Source organism: Perognathus longimembris, chromosome 9 (genome assembly GCF_023159225.1).
Source record: "Perognathus longimembris pacificus isolate PPM17 chromosome 9, ASM2315922v1, whole genome shotgun sequence".
Lineage (NCBI taxonomy): Eukaryota > Metazoa > Chordata > Mammalia > Rodentia > Heteromyidae > Perognathus > Perognathus longimembris.
In genome coordinates this window covers 9,070,843-9,085,064 of record NC_063169.1, presented here as the reverse complement: position 1 = coordinate 9,085,064, position 14,222 = coordinate 9,070,843, and the positions used below count along the sequence as shown (strand labels likewise).

Genomic DNA, 14,222 nt, shown 5'->3' with positions numbered 1-14,222 from the left:
GAAAGGATTTCTCTAAGTGTTTGAGCCGGCGCTCAGTGGTGCTCTGGACTTCCTGAGTCCACAACCCAAATTGTGCCCCCAGAGTTAGTGGAAGCACACTGGGGTGCATGTGCTGCAGCTAAGTTGCCCTCTCCACATAAAGGTGGGTCCATATCAGAAAAGATCTGCAGAGCCTGTGGGATCTCTGGCACTGCGAGGACAGCAACAAGTTGGAGTCCATTTGTCCTAAGTGTCAGGGGCAACGTGGAGCTGAATGGTGTGGCCTTGCTCTTCACACATCCGCCACTGGAGGAAGGGGGTTTTCGGCACAAGCATTGCTCAGAGACAGCTCCTGATGCCACAGCACTGTGTCTTGTGCTCGTTCCTCCCCTTCCTCCTCTGATGGGAAGGAGTCCAGGGTAGAACTGCTGGACAGCTCGCAGTCGGCAAAGCCGAGTCGAGCTTCTTCGTCCTCAGTCTGAAGGGCTGGAGAGCCTGTCCAGGTTGCAGAGGACACAGACTGCTCCCAGTCAGAAAACCTGAGTCCGAGTTCATCACGTCCTGAGTAAGGTACAGGAGATCCTGTCCCGGTTGCAGACGATGAATTCAGCTCGCAGTCACCACTGCTGTGTCCAGGGTGTTCGTCATTGGATTCAGGTATGGGAGAGCCTGTCTCAGTTGCCGACGATGAGGACAGCTCGCAATCATCATTGCTGATTCCTGGGTGTTCTTCATGTGAGTCAGGTATGGGAGAGCCTGTCTCGGTTGCTGAGGATGAGGACAGCTGGCAGTCACCACTGCTGTGTCCAGGGTGTTCGTCATCGGATTCAGGTATGGTTGAGCCTGTCTCAGTTTCCGACGATGAGGACAGCTCGCGATCATCATTGCTGATTCCTGGGTGTTCTTCATATGAGTCAGGTATGGGAGAGCCTGTCTCGGTTGCTGAGGATGAGGACAGCTGGCAGTCACCACTGCTGTGTCCAGGGTGTTCGTCATCGGATTCAGGTATGGGAGAGCCTGTCCCACTTGCAGAGGAAGAGGACAGCTCGCAGTCACCACTGCTGTGTCCAGGGTGTTCATCATGGGATTCAGGTAGGGGAGAGCCTGTCTCAGTTGAAGAGGACGAGGAGAGCTCGCAGTCAGCACTGCTGTGTTCTGTGTGTTCATCATCGGATTCAGGTATGGGAGAGCCTGACTCGGTTGGAGAGGAGGAGGACAGCTCACAGTCATCTTTGCTGAATCCTGGGTCTTCTTCATGTGACTCTGTTGCAGCAGAGCCTGCGTTGGTTGCAGAGGACAAGTCCTCGTGTAGGAGCCGACCCGATTGTTCGGGCTCTTTGATCTTCAGTTTCGTGGGCACTGTGCACCGAGCGCACCCAGCACTTGGCACCTGGGGTTGGCTTGCAGGAGTCACCGCAGTGTCCCCATCCCTGCCATCCTGCTCTGGGCTGCCAGATGCCACCTGCCGGCCTCTCCAGAGGAAGTGCCAGAAGGTTCTTCTGGGTCCAGCTTGGGCGTGGGGTCTGGGGCGTGGGTTGGTCCAGTGTCTGCAGGTGTCCACCAGGCGCTCCCTGCAGGGTCTCCTGGACTCAGAGCCAGTGGAAACTCGCCAACAACAGGAAAACATGGCTCTTTTCTGGCTACCTCAAGGCACCTTTGCGATTTGTGTCTGGAATGTGGCTGCCTGGAGACCTGGGTTCCAAGTTCTCTTTGGTCTTCTGTCAAGGATGAGGTCACTTCCTGGGGTCCTCTTCCTAAGCCTCTTCCTCCAGTGGACCCCACACAGTCCCCCTGTGCTTCTGTATATTGTATATATGTACACAAACTTATGTAAAATGAATATATAGAGATATAGAGTGCTCACAGGTGATCATCTGCAGTAATGTCTCCTTTCATGTGTCAGTCACTGGAAGGCATCTCATCATAATGGGGTTTTGACTGACACAAGAAAAGAGAATTGGGCCCCTGAAACTCCACAGCGTTCTGGTTTCCAGCTCTGTCCTTCACTCCTTTGTGTTATTGGAAATGGAGAAGGAAAGCTGAGAAAACGCTTGTGTTCAAGAAGGTAGTTTGGGAAGTGATTTCAGAAAGCAGCAATGAGAGACCAAGGAGAAGGAAAGAGAGGATGACATCAGGGACGTGCATGTAGAGGGAGTGAAGATGCATTCTAAGAAAATGCCCTTGACCTCCCAGGGAGAGACTGGGAACTCTATGGAGTTTGTCTTGAAATTGTCACTCCAAGAGAGAAAGGACAGTATTCCTCCTGTGACTCCCATCCTCTCAGGTGGAAGGCCTTCACCACCCCACACGTCCCCTTGCAGAATCTCTGTGTGGTGGGCCAGGCTCACCCTCACATGAGTTATTTGCAAACCCCAAAGTTGGCAAAGAGAGTCAGTTAGAAGTCAATGTGGCACCAAAAGGTATTTAATATTGAATGCATGTAAATAGATATCCCAAGAGGTTTCCATTCAACATGTCAGATTAGAAGTACACCCCTTCATTGCTCTCCCCCCAAATCCCAACCCTGCCCTTCCGCTCAAGTTGCTGTCTCCATTTTCATATACATAAATGCATATCTATATATCTATGTATGCATATATATATATGTGTGTGTGTATATATATATATATATATATATAAAACTCCATTGACAGCGGTCACTCTATTGAGTGACTGCAGTGTATTTTCTCTCCATTAATCTCTTCCTCTCTCCTTCCTAACAGCACGTGTATCTGCATCCTCAAGTGGTAGAGTGCCGGCCTTGAGCACAAAAGCTGAATGCACAGCACTGAGTTCCAGCCCTAATACCTGACAAATGGTCACTTCAAAAGGCTCCAGAGAACTAGGAGATCATCAGCTAGAGTTGGCCAACTCCCTGTTCCAGCCTGGGTGCCTTAGGAAATCGGTGTCATTGGAGTGGTGTGTTTGCCTGTGACTACAGTGAATGAACACAAGGTAACAGCCTTATGCCATCTGCTCTGCTCTGGCTGCCTCATCTCACCAGCACCTCCTGGCTAAAAGTTCAGACCATTTCATGAGTTCCTGGGCTCCCTCTACTGGTTGAAGATTAAGGGGAGACTACCCTTAGAAAACCCATCAAATTCCTCACTGTCTTCAGTGAATAATTAGAAGAACTAGAAAGAAAGAGAAAACATAGATTCAAAAAATAAATCCAGGATATTCTTCATAATTCAGCTTTGAATAGCCTGAAAATGTCTGTATTAGCCTCCACATGGGTAGGACCTGAGGAATTACGCTTTCACTAGACCAGTGTCTACTGCAGAAGAGAAGCTATTTGGCTCTAAATTGAAGGACTCTGCTTGTAAACCATGAACTGAGATTTCTCCAGTTGGGTAGAGAAACAAATAATCCGTGGAAGGAGACCGCAAGCACAAACCTTCAGGTAAAGAAGCAAATGCCATCAGTGAAGCAATGTTCCCTTTCCTTTCTCTCCTGTCCTTGCTATCCTCTTCCTTGCTCCCCCATCGTGTCCTGTCCCATTGTCTTGTCCTGTTCTATCTTCACTTCTCCTCTTCTTCCCTTATCCTATCCTGTCCTATCTGCTGTCAGTACTGAAACTTCACAGCACTAATACTGTACCACACCCCAAACGCTTTGCTTTTATTAACTCTTACTTTGAGATAGTTTCAGGATAATTGTGCCCCAGCTCCCTCCATTCTCCATTCTCCTTGCTCCCTATCCTGTGTAGATGGGACAGAAAAATCAACTCCTAGGGCCATTCTGGAACAATTTTTCTTCCAGCACAAGACCCAAGGTCATGCTCAGTACATCTTTTGTGAAATCACAGTGATGACAAGTTTGCATCTAGGCCTCAGGAAACTGGGTTGTGTTATCTAGTTTGTCAGAAAGATTTGAATCCAGAGTAGAAGACTCTAAGAATGAATTATCAGTGCCTGAGTGAATTATCTCTGAAGGACTTGAGGGCTAGTTCAGCCTCTCTAGGGTGGGTCTAGGGTGGGGACCAGTGGATGAGCTGAGGGAGAATATAAAACACAGAGCTCGGGATCTTCACCTCTACAGCCAGCTACTTGGACTTGCTCCGTGCTGAGTTAAGCCAGGGTAAAGGACAACATGGACACGTGCTCTCTCAGCATGGGAGCATTGTGGACCGAGCCTGAAAATTTCAGTGCTCCGTTGGTTTTGTACCTGGAAGAGGAGCAGGAGGAGGAGATTTTCGGTAGGTTACCCTTGTGCCATTTCTTGTCTTCACCCTATCCATCTCTCCCTGTGCTACCTCTTTGATCCGAACTGGGGCCCCACCATCGGGGCACCTGACCCCCAGTTCTGTTGGGGTTTTTCCCGTTCTTCTGTCCTCTTCTGTTCCTAGGGCAGGAGGACAGATACCTTCGCTGCATGGAGGAGCACAGCCACACCCTCATTCAGCTGGAGCCCTGGTTCACCGTCACAGGCCACACTCGAGTCACCGTGGTGGGGCCCCCAAGGGCCAGACAATGGCTGATGGGCATGATATGGCTTTTGGAGCACAAGGACTTTCACTATCGAGCTCGAGGTAAGTGTCTATGACCTAGTTTGCAGTCAAAGCCTTGCTGCTCATACATGGCATCTTAAAGACTTGGACTGCTCAGGAACCTGAGAATCACATGTTCCCAAGCCCCCTGGAGGGCAGAGGCCCAGGGTTAACCATATTTGGAATCAAGTCATTGAGAGAGAAAGTGGGGAGGGGACATACGAATGGGGCCCCATGGGATGGGCTGGAATATCTCCTACCCCTCCCTTCGTTCCCTTCCATCCCCACAGGCTTCTTGACTGGGCTCCTAGACTCTGACCATTCTTCTCCCTGCCCAGGCTACCAGATGCTGCAAAGTGTCCGGAGCCAGCCACTAACCACAAAAGACTTGGCCGCCTGCCTCTGTGTGCAGCTGGACTCCTTGGTGGTGAAAGGCTACCAGGACAAGTGATTCACTTTCCTCAGGCTTCCTCCAGCCAAGTGCTTGCTTGCCTTGGGCTTCCGTGGGCTTCTGTGCACTTCTGTGTCCCTGGAGGACCAGCCTGCTCTGAACAGCTCAGTGAAGACATGGCGCAGACAGTGGTGGAGGGTGACATTTTTGGCTGTGTTGTCTCCCCCGGGAAGTCTAGGCACATAGGTGAGAGGCGTCTTCTAAAGTGTGTATTCTGCTGGTGAAGGAGATCCAGCAACACCCGTGGTGCAATCTGCATTGCCTCGACGTCACTCCCTCTCCCCCTCTTTGTTTCTCACAAGCTTCTCCAGTGCACTCATTTCCCCCAGAATCCCTCCCAACGTCTAACAAACACAGTCTCTTTCAAGAGACCTCAGATTTTCACATTTCCAGATTGTTTATACATGTTTCCGTTTGCAGTCGTAAATCATGTTGTGCTCTTGTCTCCGGAATCAGTGTGCTCCCCAAATGGGGAAATCCTGGCAAAAATGTCACTTTACCTGCCATCTCCAAGCCTCCTGTTCAACTAGATACAGTGACTATCTACCTACCAACTGGAATAAAAATAACTAAGAAGTATGCATGGTGGATGAGGCCTCTAATCCTAGCTTCTTAGGTTGGTGTATGAAGCCAGCCCATGCAGGAATATTTGGGAGACTCTTATCTCTAATGAACCAGCACAAAGCTTGAAAGGGAAGTATGGCTCAGGAGTAGAGTGCCACTCCTCCAGGGAAAATAGCCGAGACAAGGCCCAGGCTATGAGTTCAAGCACCAGTACTGCCTTCACCCCACCCCACACCCCACCCCACCCCAAATCAAAAAGCTTTAGGCTGTCAGGAAACTGGCAGGTCACCAGTCCACTGATGAATCTGGGGGAAGTGGCACAGCTGTAGCTTGGATCCCCAAGTTTGAGATGGGGGAACCCACTGTCCCCACCTGGGTGCCCTGGGACACACGTGTCCAGGCGTGTGTGTTTGCGTGTGACTGTAGGAATGAACATGAGGGAAAAGCCTTAGGCCACCCGCTCTACCCTGTCTGCCCCTCTCATCTGCACCTCAAGGCTAAAAGGTCAGAATATGTAGGAAGTCCCCGGGCTTCCTCTAGTGTTGGGAAATAAAGTCGAGAGGCTTTCACTCTTTCTGTAAAGGATCGTTGATGGGTTTTGTGTGTGGACGTTACCAGGATATTCAACTCGGTCTTGAGCTCTCCCTTGAGCCACAGCCGCAGTTCCTGCTTTGTGCAGATTCCTTGGAGATAGGAGTCTCACAGGGGTCTCTGCCCAGCCTGGCTGGGAACCTTGATTCTCACCCTTCCCCTTCCGAGTTAGCCAGGCTTGGAGGTGAAGAGGTGAGTACCATGGGCCCTGGTTTTCCCTTCAAGTATTAAACTTGTGTCAGCGGGATCCTCTCTTCTAAACACTTTCTCCCACTTCTCCCTAAACGTCACAGATTACAGAGAAGTTCTTCCTGGAGAGGAACTTAGTCAGCAGGGAAGATTCAAATAATGGAGGAATTCCTCCCAGAGATTTTTGGTCTTTGAGAATTCCTAAATGCCGGTGAAGGGACATGAGGGAATCCCTGCGCTTAGAGCCTAAAGAAAGGAAAGAAGAAAGATCAAGCGTGTGAGACAAGCCTTGGCTATGGACAGGCAGGATATTCTTCCTCTCTCTGTCTCTCTCTCTCTCTCTCTCTCTCTCTCTCTTCTCTCTCTCTCTCTTCCTTGCTCTCCCTGGCTCTCTCTCTATATCAAAAAAGAAATTCGATTTTATGGGTTACACATGTAATCCTAGCAAATAAAGAGACAGCTCGGAAACCTCTTCATTTGAAGACAGCAGCTCAATAAAGTTGACATAAGAAAGACACAGAAGATGTTCTTATCTGTTATGACCTGTTTTGTGAGAAACAAGAAGGCACTGGGACCCATCTCCACTGTGAGGAACAGTGCTGTGGAGTCTTCCAGGTGGAAGCCGAGCTGCTTACCTTCAGCCAGGCTCACACACCCTATGGAAGGATGGAAGGAAGGCAGGCAGTGGTGGACTTCCTCTTCCTCTTTCTGTGGCCACTTGAACAAGTCCTGTGTGAGGGATGAGTCTAGGGGCGGGCCATGTAGGGGACACAGCAGTGATCTTCCTGCTTGGCTCTGTTCTGATGAGAGCCCACAGCTGGCCACGCCCACATCCTGGACCTCAGCATCCTCTCCTAGTTTCACTGCAGGCACACATGGGGAAAGCAATGTCATTGACTCATCTTCACAGGGCCTTAGCTGTAAGCATAGGGGTACATTCACTCCTTCTCTCTGGAAATCTGTCCTGGGAACAACCCTACCTTTCCTGTCTCCATGCACCTCGAGCCCTTGGGAACAAAGACATTTGGAATGGGAATGGGGAAGGACATGAAGTTGGGTACAGTTACAGTTACATCGCAGCAGCTCAGCTCAGGTCCCACGTCTGTGCTTCCCCGGTGTCGGTGCTGAGACTCCAGCGTGGCCACTCCAGAGAAGTTTCTGAGTCTTGGGCTTCTGCAGCAGGGAGAAGGGACTCCATTCCAGGTGCTCAGAAGCCTCACCAGGTGCCCACGTGGTCCAGTCTCCAGTTCCTAAAGAATACCAGAACAGTTCGCTTGGAGGCAGGGCTGCTAGAAAGGATGTTTGGGGAGCATGGGAATGGGAGGGGCTTGCGAAGTCCTCCTACCCATACCCCATTGGCTCTGGGCAATAGCAGAGCCAGCCTGTCCTGCTGCTAGGGCCCCAAGATGTGTCCCCTGGTGGCCCGGCCTCCATCTTCCCACCACCATCTCCACTGCCTTTCTCCCCATGCAGGCAAGGATGGAGATCTCGTGCCCCATGGTGAGTGTATGTGCGTGTGAATCATTGGGCCCCTGGAGGAGATGCGGAGATCCTGGTGTTTGGGCGGCTTTATCATCAGCAAGACATAGCTGAGATGACCATGAGATTGGCCAGCCACTTCTGCCAGCTCTCCCTGCAAAGTAAGCTGCCCTCCGGGAGGGTGACCCGGGCAAACTCGAGTCCCTAGGGGAGATCTGGGGCTTCCTGGCATTCAGGGCAGTTGTCTGGCCCTCCCAGCCAGGCTGGAAAAGGCTTTCAGGAACTCAAGGGATCTACAAAGTCTCCTGGCCCCTGTGTTCTGGGGAGGCTTCCCGCTGGGGTCACTGTACTGGGATGGAGGGGTTCAGGACACAGGAGCAGCCTCCTCCCACAGCTGTCCTTACAGGTGCAGGGGAGGCCTTGGCCAAGGAGGCCGAGGCCCAGCAACTTCCAGATGCTGATTTGGAGGCCAGGAGCCAGCCATCCCTGAACGAGGTGCAGGAGGAGGGGTGCTGAGGGCTCTGGGGGACATCTCCACCCCGGTGAGAGCTAGGTGGGTTCAAGTGGAAATTTCCAGAGACTCATTCCTTCTGGAGCAGGCAGCGGTGGGGAGAATGGGGTGCTGGATGTTTTGTAGTACCTCTAGGAAAGCAACAAAGCAGGAATGTGAACAGTTCTCACAAACAGCAGGCGGTCCCCAAGGCTTCCTCCAGCACTGAGGGTCCCGGGAGCCTCTCCTGAGGCGGGTGGAGCCCCTTTCCTTGCTGACCGCAACAGTTACTGGCTGTCCAGACCATCTTGCCTGTGCCAGGACTTCAAGGCCCACTGAGTCAGTCTTTACTGGAAAGCGTTCCAAGCTACCAGGACTCTCCAGAAGGTGACAGGGTGGAAAACCTGTTTACCATCCTCCTTTTGTGTGTGGTCACCCTGGGCTTGCAAAGTCCCCCGGGGACAACAAAGACAGAGCCACCCGACTCAACGGTCTATTCTAGTACCGAGTTTGAACTCAGGGTCTGGGTGCTCCCCTCAGCTTGTCCTCTTCAAGCCTGGGACGCTACTACCTGAGCCACAACTTCCATTTGAACACAGCTGAGCTTTGGCTGGCTCACTGCAGAGACAAGCCTCAAGGTCTTTTCTGCCCCTGCTGGCTTCCTATTGTGATGCTCAGCTCTCTGCCTCCTGAGCAGCTAGGATCCCCTGTGGGAGCCGCGGGGCATCAGGCTGCTGCCAGACACCTGCCAGAGGAGGGAGCTGTAGGAGAGCTGGGCTGCGCTGCAGTGATCTCAAGCCTCGCCCAAGTCACCTGAGGTCCTACCAGGCTTCAGATGAGGGAAACACAGGCAGGGCAGGCGAGTCTCTCTGGTCACTTCAGCAAGGAAGGAGGGAGTGTCTGGAAGAGACACATTGGGGTCTGCTGGGAGCACTCCTGCTCATTCACGGTCATCTGGAAGCAGCGCCCTTTATGGAAATAACAAGCGTGCCTGCCCGCAACCGTGCTAGTCATTACTGCATTCCTTCACAGCGTACTCAAGCAGTATGTTATGAATTGCCCTTAAGGAAATATAACTACAGGCCATTGGTGTTGTAGATAGGCAATAACTTTGTAGATGATATTTAGGAGCTATGTGGGCAGAAGGCCCAAGTGGAAGGGTAGGAAGAGAAGTAAAGGCACAGATATGGAAGTAAGATGAATGTGTGTCCTACAATGCTTGTTTATCAAGTACGAGGCCCTGAGTACAAACTGCAGTCCTACCCAAAAGCAAAGCCTATCCTATTCACCCACTGCTTGAACGAAAGAGGGGAATCCATGAGTGTTTATGAAAATGGACATGTATGACCTAATTTTACACATTGTGCAAATAACATGTTTGCCAAACCCCCAGCCTTCTGTGTCTGCACTACAAATCAGGTGAGCTATTCAACACTAATTGTTAAACAGCATTGGCAAATAGTCTATGGAGAGAGAGAAAGAGAGGGAGGAAGGAAGGGAGGGAGGAAGGGAGGGAAGAAGGAAGGGAGGAAGGAAGGAAGGAAGGAAGGAAGGAAGGAAGGAAGGAAGGAAGGAAGGAAGGAAGGAAGGAAGGAAGGACGACTTGTGAACATTTCTTGGGAGTCCTCGTGAGACGGCGTGTGCCAGTGGGCCATGAGAGCGACACGGCAGTGAACTTCCTGAGTGGCTCTGCTCTGAGGAGCGCCCACAGTTGGCCCATCCCCCGCTCCCTGACCTCAGCATTCTCTCTGTCTGCAGTTCAACTGCAGCCCCAGCAGAAGAGCAAGGTCAGTTCCTCCTCCAGCCAGGGCCTGAGCTGCACCTCTCAGGTGTGCTGTCCTCCCGTCTCAGGACGCCCACTGGTGTCCCCAGCAGCAGGGGCAGCTGAGCCTTGAATCTTGTTGGGAATCCGCCTGGCTTGTGAGCCCAGTTCCAGCACCTTCTCTGATCCTGCCGTGGGTTGGGTCAGGACGTTGGTGAGGGAGCGAGTCCTCAGATGCTGCGGGACTCCACTCCCCCACACGTGGAAGGGGCTCTGTCTCGGGAGACACGGCCTGGCCAGCTCCGCATCCCTGACATGGGTGTCATTTGCTTGTTCTTCCTTTGCTATCACGGCTGGAGGTGGCTCTGTCACCTCCATCGTCCGTTGGAGATTCTCAGCAGCTGCACCAGGGCGCGGCTCTCCAGCTGCCATGTTTGGAAGGTGCGTGGCTCTCGTTTGGTGTGTGCACATGAGCTGCAGATCCTCAGCCATCGGGGACTGGGGTTGTCGGGCGGTGGAACACTGTGCACCTGCTCTGTGTTGCCTGCCCTCGGTGAGCGCAGACCACTGAGTTCTTCATTGGAAATATCTTGAGGACTCTGCGTTGGCGCCAGGGTGGAGGGCTGTCGCAGTGTCCCCACACACGGATCTTCCCCTGCTCAGCGTCTGCGCGGTTTGCGTCCATTGTCCTGTCGACGGCCGAGGCCGGGGATGCTGCATGGCCCTTGCTGTCCTCTGTCTGTCCCGCCAGGCTGACGGCGCAGGGAACGGCCAGGTGTCCGGGCTGGGCTGGAGCGTGTGGGCAGCACATGGACGGATGTGGCCCAGTGGACGGCTCAGGGCCCCCTTCTCGTCCCACCCCAGCAAGGTGGAGGGGCGCAGAGCAGGCACACTGGCTCTGCCTGGGGGACCTGCAAGGACAAATCCCCTCTAGGGACCGGAGAGACAGCCGTGCCGGGACTCGGGTCCTCACGGGCTGCTGCAGCCCCCACTGTGCTTCCTGCCATTCTGCTAGCAGTGTGTGCCCAGCACACCTCTGAATCTCTGGCCGTGTAGCTCCAGGACTTCCTGCGTGGAGGAATCGGGGTCACAGCCGTGAGATGGTGAGGGCTGGGTTTCCGGAGATCGGGTCCCCAGGGGTCCAGCTGCCGGAACTGTCAGAGCCAGGGGTGACGTGGGATGCGCTCCGGCCAGGCCCTGCCCTCGGTGGCCGTCACAGATGTCACTGGCCAGGTGTCAGAACGCGTGGCAGACGGGCGGGGAGGCCCTGGGCGCCCTCGGCCCGCGCTGCCCCCCGCTCCTTCGCGCTCCTTCAGGCAATGGGAAGCGACCTTGTGCGGGACTGACTGCCGCTCGCCCCGCTGCCCACGTCTCCCTCGAAGCCATCATGTTCCTGCTGCAGGAAGAGCTCCTGAGCACACCATGGCCATGGCCCGGACTGGAGTCCAGCTTCTGGCCAGCGGAGCCTCTGGTCCTGAGTCCAGCCGTTCAGACACGGACGCTGCCTTCGCCACCCAGGGAGCTTTCCTCCAGGATTGCCCTCTGGCTCTGCCATGCCGTGTGCTGTCGCCTGGCGCTCGCCCGGCCGCAGCCCTGTGGGGACCTCCTCCTCCAGAGACAATCCCACACGTGGAGAAGCTCCAACCCGCACCTCCCTCCGTGGACTCGCTTGCTCACGGGACTCATTTCTCAGCTTCTGGAATTCTAATGCTTCGGAACATTTGGGACTCTGGATGGGTGCTGATCACGAGTCAAAGTCCTGGGGATGGGAGACAAGAAGGAGGGGGTGTCCCTCAGGGAATACATACTGCTGGCTAGAAGACAAAGTATTAAGAGGCAAAGCGAATGGTGGCGTGAGGGGAAGGAGGGAGGCTGGTGAGGAGAGTGAGAGCCATGCTGAGCTCAGCGCTGGGGGAGGGGGTGGGGGCGGCCATGCCACACAGGGTGGCCAGGCAAGGCCTAGGGGACTGCAGCTGGACCTGGAGTGAGATGCACCTGTGTCCTGTGCTGGGGGAAAGGAGGAAATCAGGGGCACCAGAAGTTCCCCCAAACATCCTCCCAGTGTGTTGCTGCTTGTGGTGCTGAGGAGGAAACCCAGGGCCTCACCCTTGCTAGGCAGACGCTCTACCAATGACCAGACCCAGCCATCTCTATAAAGTGCTTTGCTGTCCAGTTGGCCCCCTCCCTGGGAGGAACTTTAGAAGGTGGTTGAAATGCCGTGACGTTGAAGACACTGAGTCCAAGGAGCCATGACCGCAGGCCACTGTGGTCCTTTCCTGCACTCCAAAGCAGTGTGCCTCAGTATGTCCCTGCAGGCCCGCTAGCTGAAAAAAACCCTCTTGCTCATAAGAAAACCCAGATTGAACTACCTCCTAGTCATAAGTATGTGATTGAGGTGAGCTGCCCCGTCCAGAGGAGGGCTTCTAATGGGTAGAAAAGAGAGCCTGGGGGGTCGAGAAGCTGGACAGGGTCTGGGGCTTGGCCCTGTGTGGGTTCTGGCCGGGTGTAACAAGGGTCAGGTCCTCAGCAGGCAGACAGGACCCTGTTGGAAATCAGAAACCTGAAGAGAGACTGTCTCTGGACTCAGGGTGAGCCTTCGCAGGACTCACGGTGGCTTCCAAACTTCATCCTATCTCAATCTCATGAGCAGTTAGCATAACAGCTAGGAGACACTGACTCCAGCTGGTCCTTGTCTCTGTTTTTTAATCTAATGCCCGCCCTGAGATTTGAACTCAAGGCCTGGGCAACACCCCTGAGCTTATCTTCCCAAGCTTAGAAGTCTTAACCCTTTATCCACAGTGCACACTTCTGGTTTCTTTTTCATATGGTTGAGATGAGGATCTTGAAGGCTTCCCCGCCTGGGCTGCTCAGGGCTCCTGATCCTCAGATCTCAGCCTCCCCCGTGGCTCGGATTACAAGCATGAGCCAGCAGTGCAGGCTTTTCTTCCCTCTCCCCCATCAACAGGTGTGTGTGTGTGTTTAAAGCAGGATTAGACCCAAAGCCAAGCTAAAGAGCAGGCGATGAGGGAGTTTCCATGTCCCCTCTCCTGCTCACACGGAGACCCCATTCTGTGTCCCCCACCAGCCTGGCAGCCCGTTTGGACATTTCCTGCGGTTCCTCTGTGTCTCCCTGGCTGAGGAGCTCGTGGGGCTCATCGTCTTCCTCTCCCAGTGCCTTTTGGCTGCTGCTTGTTAGGAAAACGGCGGAAAAAGAACAGGCCGGACTCAGTCTCAACAGGCAAGGACTGTTTATTGAGGGGCAGCGAGGGGCAACAAGCTTCCCCTGGGGTTGGAGCTCCTGATGCCACAGCACTGTGTCTTGTGCTCGTTCCTCCCCTTCCTCCTCTGATGGGAAGGAGTCCAGGGTGGATCCGCTGGACAGCTCGCAGTCGGCAAAGCCGAGTTGAGCTTCTTCATCTTCAGACTGAGGTGCTGGAGAACCTGTTCCGGTTGCATAGGACAAGGACAGCTCCAAGTCAGAAAAGCTGAGTCTTGGTTCTTCATCTTCTGAATCAGGTACAGGAGATCCTATTCCAGTTGCAGAGGACGAAGAAAACTCGCAGTCAGCATTGCTGAGTCCTGGGTCTTCATCTTCTGATTCAGGTCCAGGAGAGCCTGTGTTGGATGCAGAGGACGAGGACAGCTCCCTGTCTGCAAATCCGAGTCTTGCCTGGTCATCTCCTGATTCAGGTGCAGAAGAGCCTGTCCCGGTGGCAGAGGACAAGTAATCCTCGAGGAGCCGCCTGATTGGTCTGGCTCTTTCATCTTCAGTGCTGCAGTTGGCACCTGGGGTTGGCTTGCAGGAGTCACCGCAGTGTCCCCATCCCTGCTGTCCTGGTCTGGGCTGCCTGGTGCCACTTGCCGGCCTCTCCAGAGGAAGTGCCAGAAGGTTCTTCTGGGTGCAGCTTGGGCGTGGGTGGTGGGTGGGGGGTGCTCCAGTGTCTGCAGGTGTCCACCAGGCGCTCCCTGCAGGGTGTCCTGGAGTCAGAGCTAGGGAACACCGGCCAGCAGCAGAACGCACGGCGCTTCCCTGCCTATCTCGGGCGAGTTCGCCAGTTGTGGCTGGGACTGCAATGGGGCTGTGTGGAGACCTGGGTCTCAAGTTCCCTTTGGTCTTCTGTCAAAGCTGAGGTCCCTTCCTGGGGACCTCTTCCTAAGCCTCCTCCTCCAGTGGACCCCACATTGTCCTCATGGGCTTCTGAATGCTCCTCCTAGGACTTTCACTATT

General features: G+C 53.9%; 1 protein-coding gene across 1 annotated transcript; it reads left to right on the top strand.

Annotated features, from left to right (window-relative positions):
• The first annotated feature begins 4,071 nt into the window (after positions 1–4,071).
• Positions 4,072–4,919, top strand: LOC125357518 (KH homology domain-containing protein 1-like). Its single transcript, XM_048354495.1, has 3 exons — positions 4,072–4,177; positions 4,328–4,510; positions 4,807–4,919. The coding sequence occupies exons 1-3, from the start codon at positions 4,072–4,074 to the stop codon at positions 4,917–4,919; spliced, it is 402 nt and encodes a 133-aa protein (XP_048210452.1).
• The last annotated feature ends 9,303 nt before the right edge of the window (positions 4,920–14,222 follow it).